Source organism: Mobula hypostoma, chromosome 2 (assembly GCF_963921235.1).
Source record: "Mobula hypostoma chromosome 2, sMobHyp1.1, whole genome shotgun sequence".
Taxonomy (NCBI): domain Eukaryota; kingdom Metazoa; phylum Chordata; class Chondrichthyes; order Myliobatiformes; family Myliobatidae; genus Mobula; species Mobula hypostoma.
Genome location: NC_086098.1, coordinates 82,590,070 through 82,605,611, shown reverse-complemented (window position 1 = coordinate 82,605,611; position 15,542 = coordinate 82,590,070). Strand labels below are relative to the sequence as shown.

At 41.1% G+C, this 15,542-nt stretch overlaps 1 protein-coding gene across 3 annotated transcripts in view; it reads right to left on the bottom strand.

Moving 5' to 3' along the window:
* The window catches only part of LOC134341494 (pecanex-like protein 1), a 275,158-nt gene that overhangs the window by 31,856 nt on the left and 227,760 nt on the right, over positions 1-15,542 (bottom strand). For all 3 annotated transcript variants that reach the window (XM_063039370.1, XM_063039362.1, XM_063039377.1), the window contains 3 exons: positions 13,898-14,042; positions 4,943-5,173; positions 2,910-3,184 (listed from right to left, as the gene is read on the bottom strand). In XM_063039370.1, coding sequence (XP_062895440.1) covers positions 2,910-3,184; positions 4,943-5,173; positions 13,898-14,042 — 651 coding nt within the window. The remainder of the gene's footprint in view (positions 1-2,909; positions 3,185-4,942; positions 5,174-13,897; positions 14,043-15,542) is intronic.

Genomic DNA, 15,542 nt, shown 5'->3' with positions numbered 1-15,542 from the left:
TGATTACAAACTTCAAAACTCATACTCGTCAAGAAGTGCAACACTGGGTGTGAGGAACATTTTGTGGAGAAGGATGGAATAAAACTTGAAAGACAAATAATTAGGTCAAGTCACAAAACAGTTAATGCATGCAATGCCCAGCAAAGGTTCAAAGTTCAAAGTAATAAGCTTCTATTATGACTATTACTCTTTTGCTAATAGCAGTAATAACAGTATTATTATACTGTTCTGCTCTCTTTTTTGCATTTTTTCAAAATCAGAATCAAATTACAGTTTATTATCACTCACGTCATCAAATTTGTTGTTTTGCGGCAGCAGTACAGTGCAGTATATAAAATATGCTGTAATTTAGAAAAATAAATGGATATAAAAACAAATAACTAGTGCAAAAGAGAGCAAAAATAGTGAGGTAGTGTTCATGCATTTTATATTCCTTACTGTAACTTATAATTGTTTATGTCTTGCGCCGTACTGCTGCTGCAAAACAACACATTTCATGACATGCTGTACGTCAGTGATAGTAAACCTAATTCTGATTTGGAAGAACATGAGAATGAAAATGTTAGGTTTGAGATCCATAATACATAGTTTATTTACAATTGTGTGACTGAAGTCAAACAGAATAACAGTTGGAAAAAATATGAAAAATCTGGCTGATGTAAAGTAAACACAACTTCCTCTGGTGACAATTTGGAGTAGAGGCTCCTATTATCATCTCAATGTCTCTGTTACTGATGAGCTTCCAGATCTCCACTCTGTGCTTGGTCACATGGTTATGTCTCTGCCTGCTCCTGGGCAACAAGAACTTGCATTTCTATATCACCTTTAAAGGTGTGGACCTTTGGTAAAATGCACTTAGCTGCCTATTCAGACTCCCCTGTGAAACCGGTAGACAACACTCGAACAGGATTTCCAATCTCAATCTCAATCTCTCCCGGTAATAACAAAGCACTGAAGTTGCTTAGAGTCCACAGTTACAGACCTTACAACATTGTACAATTATCACACGGGATTTGTTTATGAGATATGCAGACCAAAGATTTCTATTTTTCAGATTGAAATAGGAATTTCACCAACAACTTACTTTTATATACAGAAGATTCCAGTTAATTAGGACAAATCGAGATCAGCATATTTTGGTTCAATTTAGCTGCTGCCCCAATTAGCTGAAGGAAATACATAGTTAAAAAAGTATACAAAAGACAAACTATCATTTAACTGAGCAACAAATTATATATTTAAATGAAATTCAGAACAAAGTGGGACATAATCAACACTACTACAACTGTGCATTAGTGCCTAATACCTACTGATGGAGAAATTCATTCAGTGTATGCTGCTGCGTTCTTTTGATTCACTGTAAATGATCAAAGTCAGTGCAGACTCCTAGTGTAGATAGTAGACTGCCTTCATATAATGCTATCAATAATTGCATCCTCCAAACCTTAATTTTCTTTTTTTTTTTTTGGCGTGTGTGTGCGTGTGCGATGTTGGTGGGACGATGTCCTTTTCATGCCTTTACAAGGCATGGAGCGAGAGAGAGACTGTGTGGCGCGCCACTCTTCACACAGACATTTCACAGTATTTTTCCCTTTAATTTTACGAGGTCGAATTGCGATCTCGACACTCAACCCAGCACAGATGGAAAGCGCACTCGGGAGTGGACCCGACCGGATTCGAACCCGGGAACCTCCGTTCCAGAGTCTGGCGCTGATGTCATTGCGCCACCAGCCGGACCCAAATCTTAATTTTCATTGTAACATTCAAGATGATTGTCGATACCTTCAAATTCTTTGTAGCTCTTAAATTGTTGAAGTAGTTTAATTTTCACTCCCAGCCATTTTTGGCATCTCCAAGCCTGAATGCATGAAACCGTGGTGAGCAAAACAGTTCTGAATTGTCTTGCTGCTTATTTCTTGCCAACTATCGATGACAAAGATCACTGTTTTCTGAACACAAGTACACACAAATGACCACCTTTAAAAACTGTTCACTGTAACCATGGTGTAGTGTCAGACAAGTGCACCTGTCTGGCGCTAGTTAAAATCTCATTTGGCAATAGCCTCCTGCCCCAATTAAGTGACATAGTGTCCCAAATAAATGAAAAGAATCTCATCTATTTTATTGATTAGGTTTTGTTCTTTAAGAGTTGTCCAAAATAAGCAGCTGCCTTGAAAAACCAATGGTCCAATTAACTAGAATCCACTGTGTATTGTGTTTAACGTAAATGAAGATCAAGTTGGAGAGTTGGAGAGATTGAAGACTTTGGTATTGAATTTAGGGATCTGATATTAAAGGCATAGGTGCTAAAGGTGTAGAGTGGAGTTTAGAGATATAGAGATTCAGAAAGATAAACCATGGAAACAGGTCCTTCTGGCCCAATGAGCCTACTAACCCATATGTCATTAGAATGTAGGAGGAAGCTGGAGCACCCAGAGGAAATCTACCTGGTCATAGAGAGAACATATAAATTCCGAATGGTTGGAGGCAGAATTGAGCTTGGGTCACTGGAGCTGTACTAGAATTACACCGCTATTGCACCATGTTACTCAATATCTGTCATCTAGCACTGAAACAGCCTTTAGGCCAACAATGTAACCTAACTTGCTCACCCTAACCTGTATGTCTTTGGAATGAGGGAGGAAACTGGAGCACCAGGAGGAAACGAACAGTCACAGGAGAACATACAAACACTTTACAGACTTTGGCGGGAATTGAATCCGGGTTGCTGGCACTGTGATAGCGTTATGCTAACTGCTATGTCACCATGGCACCCAATTATTGTAGGAAGTTAAAGAGGTAGGGTGTGCTGGGAGATGGTCAGACCAAGTAAGAGAACGTGAACATGTAGATCAGAAAGTGAGTGGATGAAGCTAGGGGATGGGGAGCCCATGTAGACCAATACTTACTTCTGCCACCTGGAAGTGAACCACAAGTTGAGATTCTCCAAACTGATTGGACCTCCCCAGACATTCTTCAGCTGTTTATGTGTGCCCGCATAGGAAGTGGTAAGAGGTGACACATAAATTGGGTAGCCAATCGGTTGGTCACAGGAAGAATTGATCATGTTTCTCAAGACCTGCTTGGCATTCTGTATGCTGCCTCGCTCCGGGTTGCGATTCTGGAGAAATATCAGCTCCATCTGTTGTCCTGCCCACAGCCCTTTCACACACTCTTTATTCACCTATTCCAATAGAAAAATTCTCTTAATATACGGTACAATGCACACAGAAACACAGAAAAGCCACAAATAAAAGGTGGCACCAAATAAAAATCAGCATCTTTATGCAAAGAGTGATAAGAATATGACTGTCACCACAAGGAATGAAGGAAGTGAAAAGTAAAGATGGAGTCAAGGTGAGGTTGGATAAACACAGGAGGGAGAAAGGTATAGGAGTTTCTGATGTCAGAGAAATAAAAGGAAGAAGTTTTATATGGAACATGGAGTCATAGAGCACTACCACACAGAAATAGCCCCTTCAGCCCATCCAGTCCATGCTGATTGTTATTCTCCCTAGTCCCATGCACTCGCACCTGGACCATATCCCTCCATACCCCTCCCATCCATGTACTCATCCAAACTTCTCTTAAATGTTGAAATCAAACTTGCATTCACCACTTTCACATTCGCAACACCCTCTGAATGAAGAAGATCCCACTCAGGTTCCTCTTAAATATTTCATCTTTCAACCTTAAACTATGACCTCTAGTTCTACTTCACCCATCCTCAGTGGAAAAAGCTTACTTGCATTTACCCTACCGATAATCCTCATAATTTTGTATACCTCTGTCAAATCTCCTCTCATTCTCCTACGCTCCAGGGAATAAAGTCGTAACCTATTCCCTATAACTCAGGTCGTCAAGTCCCAGCAACATCCCTATAAACAACATAGATCCATTATGTTCTAGCTGTGGCCCTGGTTTTGAGCTATTTTGCTCAAGGAGTCAAACTTCACAATTCTGAAACCTACTGTCAGGTCACCTCTTCTGGAGAACAAACATCCAACTGGTTTATCCTCTTCAAAATTTCTGCAGATGTACGGTGGAGAGCATTCTGACTGGATGCATCACAGTCTGGGTTGGAAGCTCCAGTGCACAGAAGAAGAGGCTTCTGAGGGTTGTAGACACAGCCAGCTCAATCCCTTCCCCACTACTGAAGGCACCTTCAAGAGGTGGTACATCAAGAAGTGGTATCCATCATTAAGGACCCTCACCATCCAGGAAATGCCCCCTTCTCATTACTATCATCGGTGAAGAGGTACAGGAGGCTGAAGACCCACACTCAATGATTCAGCACCAGCTTCTTTCCCTCCACCATCAGATTTTGGAACCCATGAATGCTACCTTGTAATTCCTCTTTTTTGCATTTTTAATATATTTAAAGATACAGATTAGTTTTATTTGTCACATGTACATCAAAACCTACAGAGAAATGCATCACTTGTGTCAATAGCCAACACTGTTCGAAGATACACTGGGGGCAGCCCACAAGTGTCACCATGCTTCCGGTGCCAACATAGCATACCCACAACACACTAACACTAGGTCTTTGGAGTGTGGGAGGAAACTGTAGCACCCAGAGGAAATCCACACAGTCACAGGGAGAACGTACCAACTCCGTACAGAGAGTGGTGGGAATTGAACCTTTTATCTAAAGGGAATACAAGTTCATTGAGCACATCTACAAGAAGCACTACACAAGAAAGCAGCATCCATCATCACAGACCCACATTAATCACTATTTTGCTTTCTTTCTGCACTACTTACTTATTTTTCTATAATTTTTAATATCCTATTTTAAGTGATTGTATTTTATGCACTGTACTGCTGCAGCAAAACAACAAATTCCACACCATCTAAGTCAGTGGTAAGGTAATAAATTGGATTCTGATTCTCCCCTGATCAGAATAATTAATGGTTAGAGAATGATAACTCTGAATACCTTCACCACTTTGAAGCTGAGGAAGCGGTGGTGAAGCATAATGATCTTGTATTCATTGGCCCCGTCATCTACCACGTGCCTGAGTGCAAGCAGAGCAGCTGCATTTGAAAGGATGGACTGGCACCACAATGGGTCTCCCTCGTGGCAGATGACCAATGTCTGCTCATGTCCATTGATGGCCTCGTAAAGTACCACGGGATCCTCGTATTCGTCAGATGTGGTGAAGTGGTCCTGGAGGAATAAAACACAATCAATACAGCATCAATCGCACATGGCAGGATTGGACCTAGAGAACAGAAGGTGTTGATTGGTGATTGATCATGCAAATGAGGAACTTGAACATAGACACGGCTACCAATTTGTAATATCTATACCCAACTAGTCAATTCTGCATAAAAATGGCATTTCTGTGTTCAAATTTCAAAACAGTTTGGAGACAGGGGCTATGCTGTTCTTCTTGTGCATAAGTAAATAAATTGTGATTTGAGGAATGAGAGTGAGTTTTCAGAGTCCAGTTAATTGGAAATGATAGTGGGATCTCATGGTAATTGCCATAAATGGCAAACGATAATTACACTGGAGTCAGAGGCATGTGGGGTGAAAGGTGTTTTTTTTTATTAGACTCTCTCTAACTCCAGAGTCTCGCTTCCCATGTGATCAAATTTCTTCACCTTTCCTTTCCAACCTCAATCTCTCATCATCTCCTTCTCAATCTAAGAATCAGAATGAAAATCAGGTTTAATATCATTGGCATATGTTGTGAAATTTGTTGTTTGGCCGCAGCAGTATAGTGCGACACATTAAAAAAAAATATATTTTAAAATATATATAAATTACAATTAAAATAATATATATGTATATAAGCACAGAGTGGAATCTGGGTGAATCTTGGTACAGCTGTTTATTTGGGACTACTCTTAAAGAATGAAAACTAAATCGAGAAAATAGCTGGGACTTTCTTCATTTATTTGGGACACCATGCTGCTTAATTCCGGCAGGAGACAGTCAGTCATGTGTACTTGTATGGCTGTTAGACACTATGCTGTCTTTAGAGCGAAGAGATTTTTTAATAGTATCGGATGTGTATGCTTGTATTCAAAAAGTAATGACTTTTGTTGCTGATAGTTGGTGAGAAATAAGCAGTAAGACAATTCAGAACTGTTTTGCTCACCACAGTTTCAAGCATTCAGGCTTGGAGATGCCAGAAATGGCCAGGAGTGAAAATTAAACAGTTTCACTACTGCAACAAGTTAGGAATTATGAAGAATTTGAACATATCTTGAATGTTACAATGAAAACGATGATTTAGAGGATGCAATAGTCTAAAGCATTGTATGAAGGCAGTTCATTATCTGCACTTGGTGTCTGTGTTTATCTTGTTCATTTACAGTCAATGATACGAACAGGGCATCTGAATTCTTGAATCAAAAACTATTAGGAACTAATGAACTAATACTGTAGAAGTATTGGTAGTGTTCTAATTTGTTCTGTATTTCATGTAAATACTGTACATAAATCAATACTCAGTTAAATGGCAGTTTATAAGTATTTCCATGAAGTAAACGTTATAAGTATTTTCATGAAACTTCGGTTAGTTAAGCAACTGCTTAATTAGATGAAAATATACTGGTCCCAATGTATCCCATTAACCAGGTTCCACTGTATATGCAGCGGCATGCAGAAGTTTGGGCACCCCGGTCAAAATTTCTGTTACTGTGACTAGCTAAGTGAGTAAAAGATGAACTGATTTCCAAAAGGCATAAAGTTAAAGATGACATATTTCTTTAATATTTTAAGCAAGAAAACTTTTTTATTTCCATCTTCTACAGTTTCAAAATAACAAAGAAGGAATAGAGCCCAAAGCAAAAGTTTGGGCACCCTGCATCCCTTTGGCAAGTATCACAGCTTGTAAACACTTTTTGTAGCCAGCTAAGAGTCTTTCGGTTCTTGTTTGGGGGATTTTCGCCCATTTTTCCTTGCAAAAGGCTTCTAGTTCTGTGAGATTCTTGGGCCGTCTTGCAAGCACTGCTCTTTTGAGGTCTATCCACAGATTCTCGATGATGTTCAGGTCAGGGGACTGTGAGGGCCATGACAAAACCTTCAGCTTGCGCCTCTTGAGGTAGTCCATTGTGAATTTTGAGGGGTATTTAGGATCATTATAAGACCATAAGACAAAGGAGCAGAAGTAGGCCATTCGGCCCATCGAGTCTGCTCCGCCATTTTATCATGAGCTGATCCATTTTATCCTATTTAGTCCCACTGCCCCGCCTTCTCACCATAACCTTTGATGCCCTGGCTACTCAGATACCTATCAATCTCTGCCTTAAATACACCCAATGACTTGGCCTCCACTGCTGCCTGTAGCAACAAATTCCATAGATTCACCACCCTCTGACTAAAAAAATTTTTTTGCATTTCTGTTCTGAAAGAGCGCCCTTCAATCCTGAAGTCATGCCCTCTCGTACTAGACTCCCCCATCATGGGAAACAACTTTGCCACATCCACTCTGTCCATGCCTTTTAACATTCGAAATGTTTCTATGAGGTCTCCCCTCATTCTTCTAAACTCCAAGGAATACAGTCCAAGAGCGGACAAACGTTCCTCATATGTTAACCCTCTCATTCCCAGAATCATTCTAGTGAATCTTCTCTGTACCCTCTCCAACGTCAGCACATCCTTTCTTAAATAAAGAGACCAAAACTGCCCACAGTACTCCAAGTGAGGTCTCACCAGCACCTTATAGAGCCTCAACATCACATCCCTGCTCCTATACTCTATTCCTCTAGAAATGAATGCCAACATTGCATTCGCCTTCTTCACTACTGACTCAACCTGGAGGTTAACTTTAAGGGAATCCTGTACGAGGACTCCCAAGTCCCGTTGCATCTCAGAACTTTGAATTCTTTCCCCATTTAAATAATAGTCTGCCCGTTTATTTTTTCTGCCAAAGTGCATAACCATACACTTTCCAACATTGCACTTCATTTGCCACTTCTCTGCCCATACTTTCAATCTATCCGAGTCTCTTTGCAGACTCTCCATTTCCTCAGCACTACCGGCCCCTCCACCTATCTTCGTATCATCAGCAAACTTAGCCACAAAGCCATCTATTCCATAATCCAAATCGTTGATGTACAATGTAAAAAGAAGCGGCCCCAACACTGATTCCTGTGGAACACCACTGGTAACCGGCAGCCAACCAGAATGGGATCCCTTTATTCCCACTCTCTGTTTCCTGCCAATCAGCCAATGCTCTATCCACGTATGTAACTTTCCTGTAACTCCATGGGCTCTTATCTTGTTAAGCAGCCTCATGTGTGGCACCTTGTCAAAGGCCTTCTGAAAATCCAAATATACAACATCCACTGCATCTCCCTTGTCTAGCCTTCTGGGAATTTCCTCAAACAATTGTAATAGGTTTGTCAGGCAGGATTTTCCTTTAAGGAATCCATGCTGAGTTCTGCCTATCTTGTCATATGCCTCCAGGTACTCTGTAACCTCATCCTTGACAATCGACTCCAACAACTTCCCAACCACCGACGTCAAGCTAACAGGTCTATAATTTCCTTATTGCTTCCATGCCCCCTTCTTAAATAGCAGAGTGACATTTGCAATCTTACAGTCTTCTGGAACCATGCCAGAATCTATCGACTTTTGAAAGATCATCGCTAATGCCTCCACAATCTCCACAGCTACTTCCTTCAGAACACGAGGGTGCATTCCATCTGGTCCAGCAGATTTATCGACCTTTAGCCTATTCAGTTTCCTGAGTACTTTCTCTGTCGTAATTGTGACTGCGCACACTTCTCTTCCCTGCCACCCTTGAGTGTCCAGTATCCTGCTGTCTTCCTCAGTGAAGACTGATGCAAAATACTTGTTCAGTTCCTCTGCCATCTCCTCATCTCCCATTACAATTTCTCCAGTATCATTTTGTATCGGTCCTATATCTACTCTCACCTGTCTTTTACTCTTTATATACTTGAAAAAGCTTTTAGTATCCTCTTTGATATTATTTGCTAGTTTCCTTTCATAGTTAATCTTTTCTCTCTTAATGACCTTCTTGGTTTCCTTTTGTAAGGTTTTAAAGACTTCCCAATCCTCTGTCTTCCCACTAATTTTTGCTTCCTTGTATGCCCTCTCCTTAGCTTTAACTTTGGCTTTGACTTTTCTTGTCAACCACGGTTGCATCCTTTTTCCACTCAAAAATTTCTTCTTTTTTGGAATATACCTGTCTTGTACATTTCTCATTTCTCGCATAAACTCCAGCCACTGCTGCTCTGCCGTCTTTCCCGCCAGTGTCTCTTCCCAGTCAACTTTGGCCAGTTCCTCTCTCATGCCACTGTAGTTTCCTTTACTCCACTGAAACACCGACACATCAGATTTCGGCTTCTTTTTTTCTAATTTCACAGTGAACTCAATCATGTTATGATCACTGCCTCCCAAGGGTTCCTTCACCTCAATCTCTCCAATCACCTCCGGTTCATTACACAATACCCAATCCAGTACAGCCGATGCCCTAGTGGGCTCAACAACAAGCTGTTCTAAAAAGCCATCTCACAGACATTCTACAAATTCTCTCTCTTGAGATCCAGTGCCGACCTGATTTTTCCAATCTACTCGCATGTTAAAATCCCCCACAATTATCATAACACTGCCCTTCTGACAAGCCTTTTCTATTTCCAGTTGTAATTTGTAGTTCACATCCCTGCAGCTGTTTGGAGGCCTATAAATAACTGCCATCAGGGTCCTTTTACCCCTGCTATTCCTTAGTTCAACCCATAAAGATTCTGCAACTTCCGATCCTATATCACTTCTTTCTAATGATTTAATATCATTTCTTACCAATAAAGCCATGCCTCCCTCTCTGCCTACCTTCCTAACCTTCCGATACACCGTGTATCCTTGGACGTTCAGCTCCCAGAGACATGCATCCTTTAGCCAGGTCTTAGTGATGGCCACAATATCATACCTGCCAATCTGTAGCTGTACAACAAGATCATCCACCTTATTTCTTATGCTGCGTGCATTTAAGTACAACACCTTAAGACCAGTATTTGATACTTTTTGCTTTGATTTCACTGCAACTTTATTGCACTGCAACTCATCTCAATGGCTACACATTTGCCCCATCACTTGCCTGTCTTTCCTGACATCTTTACTGCTCACTATCTTAGATTTATTTCTGTTTTCCCCTTCCTCCGCTCTATCATTCCGGTTCCCATCCCCCTGCCAAATTAGTTTAAACCCTCCCTAACAGCTCTATTAAACTTTCCCGCCAGGATATTGGTCCCCTTCGGGTATCTTGTTGTAGAAGCCATCCTCTTTTCATCTTCAGCTTTTTTTTTTACAGACTGATGAAGTTAAAACAGAACTTTTTGGCCGCAATGAGCAAAAGTATGTTTGGAGAAAAAAAAGGGTGCAGAATTTCATGAAAAGAGCCCCTCTCCAACTGTTAAGCACGGGGGTGGATCGATCATGCTTTGGGCTTGTGTTGCACAGCCAGTGGCACGGAGAACATCTCACTGGTAGAGGGAAGAATGAATTCAATTAAATACCAGCAAATTCTGGAAGGAAACATCACACCATCTGTAAAAAAGCTGAAGATGAAAAGTGGATGGCTTCTACAACAGGATAATGATCCTAAACACACCTTAAAATCCACAATGGACTACCTCAAGAGGCACAAGCTGAAGGTTTTGCCATGGCCCTCAGAGTCCCCTGACCTAAACATCATTGAGAATCTGTGGATAGATCTCAAAAGAGCAGTGCATGCAAGACGGCCCAAAAATCTCACAGAACTAGAAGCCTTTTGCAAGGAAGAATGGGCGAAGATCCCCCAAACAAGAATTGAAAGACTCTTAGCTGGCTATAAAAAGCGTTTACAAGCTGTGATACTTGCCAAAGGGTTGCAGGGTGCCCAAACTTTTGCTTTGGGCCCTTTTCCTTCTTTGTTATTTTGAAACTGTAAAAGATGGAAATAAAAAAGTTTTCTTGCTTAAGATATTAAAGAAATGTGTCACCTTTAAGTTTATGCCTTTTGGAAATCAGTTCATCTTTTATTCGCTTAGCTATTCACAGTAACAGAAATTTTGACCAGGGGTGCCTAAACTTTTGCATGCCACTGTATATTCATTAGTTGGTTCATGGACTATTCAGGAAGTTGATGGCAGAGGGGAAGAAACTGTTCTTAAGACATTGTGTGTGCCTTTAGGCTCCTGAACCTCCTCCTTGATTGTAGCAGTGAGAAGAAGGCATGTCCTAGGTGATAGGGATCCTTAATGATGGATGCCGCCTTTTTGAGGGATTGCCTTTCAAAGATATGTATCGCTTTTTTGAAGATATTACACCAAAGTCTAAATGTCTGTAACCTTAGTCATACCCTCCTCTCTGTGTATATCTGACCCTATTCTCTCCCTTCTTCAGTTTTACTTGTTTTCTTACTCTGACCCCCTTAGTGCCAGACTTTCACTCTGTCATTCAATCCTGAAGTGCGTGCAGGGTGTTGTTATTGCAGAGTGCTGCATGTAACCCATCTCTCTCTAATCTCAGACTCAGAAATGAAAGAACATCTCTTTAAAGCTGAGATGAAGTATTTCTTCAGTCAGAGGTGCTGAATCTGTGGTATTCATTGTCACAGAGGGCTGTGGAGGCCAAGTCACTGGGTGTACTTGAAATCTTCTTGATTGGTAAGAGAATTAAGGATTGTGGGAGAAGGTAGGCGAAGGGGGTTGGAAAAAAAACGGCCATGATTGAATGGTGGAGCGGACTTTATGGGCTGAATGGTCTAGTTCTGCTCCTCTATCTTATGGTTTTATTTAGATTCTGATTCATTTATTAATAACAGGTATATCAAAACCTGTTTGTTTTGGCATGTGGCCAAGTGGTTAAGGTGTTCGTCTTGTGACCTGAAGGTCGCTAGTTCAAGCCTTGGCTGAGGCAGCATGTTGTGTCCTTGAGCAAGGCACTTAACCAACATTGCTCTGTGACGACACTGGTGGCAAGCTGTATGGGTCCTATTGCCCTTCCCTTGGACAACATCGGTGGCGTGGAGAGGGGAGACTTGCAGCATGGGCAACTGCTGGTCTTCCATACAACCTTGTCCAAAGCGCAAATCCATGGTCTCATGAGACTAACGGATGCCTATTAAATTAAATATCAAAACAATGAAATGTGCTATTTGTGTTGATAACCAACCCAACCAAAGGATGCACTGGGGGCAGCCTGCTAAGTGTTGCCACACATTCCAATGCCAACATTGCGTGCCCACAAAGTTCAGCAGAACAACACAAGCAAAAACACCACCAACAAAAGCAAAACAAGCCCCTTTCCCCCTCCCATCTGACCACCCACTCACACACATGCTATTAAAAATCCTTTTCACCATGGTTCAATTAGGTGACTGTGTGACAGGATCCACTGTTTCTGTTAATGGTAAGACCATGGATTGTCACATACGATTCTAGATGAAAAGGGCAAGTTCGCTTAACAATATTTATTAATCTTAAACAGCACAGTTTGAAATGTGACCTGCACTGCCTGGATCTATATATCTGTTTCCAGGAGCTGTCAACGGCTTTGGAATGCAAACAGGAAATCCTCCTGATTCCAACTAAATGTCCATGCAGAATCTAATAACTCAGGAAATTTGAGCTCACATCCTTGAGTCTGAGAATTTGAATTCATTTTAAATATCTGGAAAATTAAAATTCTGAAACTGATGAATTTCACAGGTAAGTTTTAGCAACCATTAGCCTTTCCAAATTGTAGTAGAAAAGGTTAGTTCTGATAAAGGCTCATCAATGTGTAACATTATTTTCTTTCTTCTCTCATCATGGATGCTGTCCGACCTGCCTAGTATTGTCAGGATTGTCTTTAATTTTAAGGACCCTCACCATCCAGGACATGTTCTGTTCTCATTACTACCATCAGGGAGGAGGGACAGGAGCCTAAAGACACAAACTCAATGTTTTAGGAACAGCTTCTTCCCCTCTGCCATCAGATTTCTGAATGGCCCAAGATCTACCACTTCTGTTTGGCAGCTCTTTCCACACTTGCACAACCCTTCAGGTTCCCCTTAAATATTTCACCTCTCAGCAGAAAAAGCCTGCTTGTATTTACCCTATCTATACCCCTCATAATTTTGTATATCTCAATCAAATCTCCTCATTCTCCTACGCTGCAGGGGAATAAAGTCCTAACTATTCAAACCTTTCTCAATAACTTAGGCTCTCAAGTCCTAGCAACATCTAGAGGAAGGGAGGGATAGGAATGTGGGGTGAATGGTAGAATTAACATAAGTGGGGGCTTTGTGGACTAAAGGGCCTGTTTCCATGTTGTATGACTTTATATCTGTACGAGTCCATGAGTTCACTACAGTGAACTGCATTCCTGTGAATGATTGGTGTGCCTAGGCAACATATTGCCCAAGAATAGAAAAGCCTACATAAAGTGATGGATACAGCCCAGTCCACCAATGGAAAAGCCCTCCCCACCATTGAGCATATCTACAAAGTGCTTCCAAGCCATGTTCTCTTCTTGTTGCTGCCTTTGAGAAGGAGGTACAGGAGCCTAGGTCCCACACCACCAGGTTCAGGAACAGATTTTACCCTTCAACCATTAGGCTCCTGAACCAGCGTGGATAACTTCACTCACCTCAACACTGAACCAATTCCACAACCTATGGACTCACTTTCAATGATTCTACAATTCATATGCTTAGTATTATTTATTTAAAATTATTTTTCATACTTGCACAGCTTGTCCATCTTTGTGTGTAGTTTTTCATTGTCCCTACTGTTTTTTGTATCTACTGTGAAGGCCCACAAGAAAATGAATCTCAGGGTAGCATATGGTGATAAATTTACTTTGAACTTTGAAATTCTCCCTCAACCTGCTCACATTGTTCAACCATAACACCTACATAAAAACTTAAGAAATCAAGCAAGACAGATGTACCTGGTGAAGTTTTAGGGACATTCGAATCCCCGGGGCAACAACCTTGTGCAGCAAGTCAATATCTTCGAAAACCCATTCCTGCTTGGCAGTGATTCTGAAATCTCCTTTAAATAATGCATGGAACCCATACAGAAATGATTCCAAGCTGCAAAGACATAAAGACGTATCAGTATGATGAGGAAATCGCTGCTTTAAATTCAGTATATGCACTCTCCTCACAGTGTCATCCCAATAATTTACGTCTAGACTAAACTAACTTGATCTATTCAATAATTTGATAAGCACTATAAATAACACAATAATTTGCGCATATCAGATGATCAGAAATTAACATCATCTGAGTTAAACGACTTCAATTTACTAGGTAAATACCATCCTTGGTAATCACTGCCTATTAGAAACAAGAGAAAATCTGCAGATGCTGGAAATCCAAGCAACACACACAAAATGCTGGAGGAACTCAGCAGGCCAGGCAGCATCTATGGAAAAGTATAAACAGCTGACGTTTCAGGCTGAGACCCTTCATCAGCTCTTGGCCTGAAATGTCGAGTGTTTGCTCCCTTCCAGACATGCTGCCTATTAAAGTTAGGAATAAAATAAATAAGTACCTTCATACAATGATTAGAGAAAATCAAAGGTAAAGTCAAAGTAAAATTTATGATCAAAGTATACTACCTTGAGATTCATTTTAGAGTCATAGAAAACTACAGGATATAAATAGGCCCTTTGGCCCATCTAGTCTGTGCTGAGCCATTAATCTGCCTCGTCCCATCAACCTGTACCATAGCCCTCCATGCCCTTCCCAACCATATACCTATCCACACTTCTCTCAAATATTGAAATGGACCCCACTTGTACTGGCAGCTTGTTCCACAATCTCACCACCCTCTTAGTGAAGGAGTTCCCCTCATATTCCCCTTAAAACTTTCACCCTTAACCTATGACCTCCAGTTGTCTCACACAATGTCAGCGGAAAAAGCCTGCTTGCTTTTACCCTATCTATACCCCTCATAACTCCCTCATTACATTCTAGGGAATGTCGTCCTTACCTGTTCAACCTTTCCCTATAACTCAGGTCCTTAAGTCCCAGCACCATCCTTGCAATCTTTTCTTACAAGTGTTCACAGGAAAACAAAGAAATATAATTTAATTTATGAAAACTATACACAAACAATAACTGACAAACAACCAATGTGCAAAAGAAGAGAAATTGTGCAAATAAAAAATCATACGGAAAACATGAGTTATAAAGAGTTACATATTCCCCGGGGCCTGACGGAATATTCCCAGGCTGCTCCACGAGGCGAGGGAAGAGATTGCTGAGCCTCTGGCTAGGATCTTTATATCCTCGTTGTCCACGGGAATGGTACCAGAGGATTGGAGGGAGGCGAATGTTGCCCCCTTGTTCAAAAAAGGTAGTAGGGATAGTCCAGGTAATTATAGACCAGTGAGCCTTACATCTGTGGTGGGAAAGCTGTTGGAAAAGATTCTTAGAGATAGGATCTCTGGACATTTAGAGAATCATGGTCTGATCAGGGACAGTCAGCATGGCTTTGTGAAGGGCAGATCATGTCTAACAAGCCTGATAGAGTTCTTTGAAGAGGTGACCAGGTATATAGATGAGGATAGTGCAGTGGATGTGATC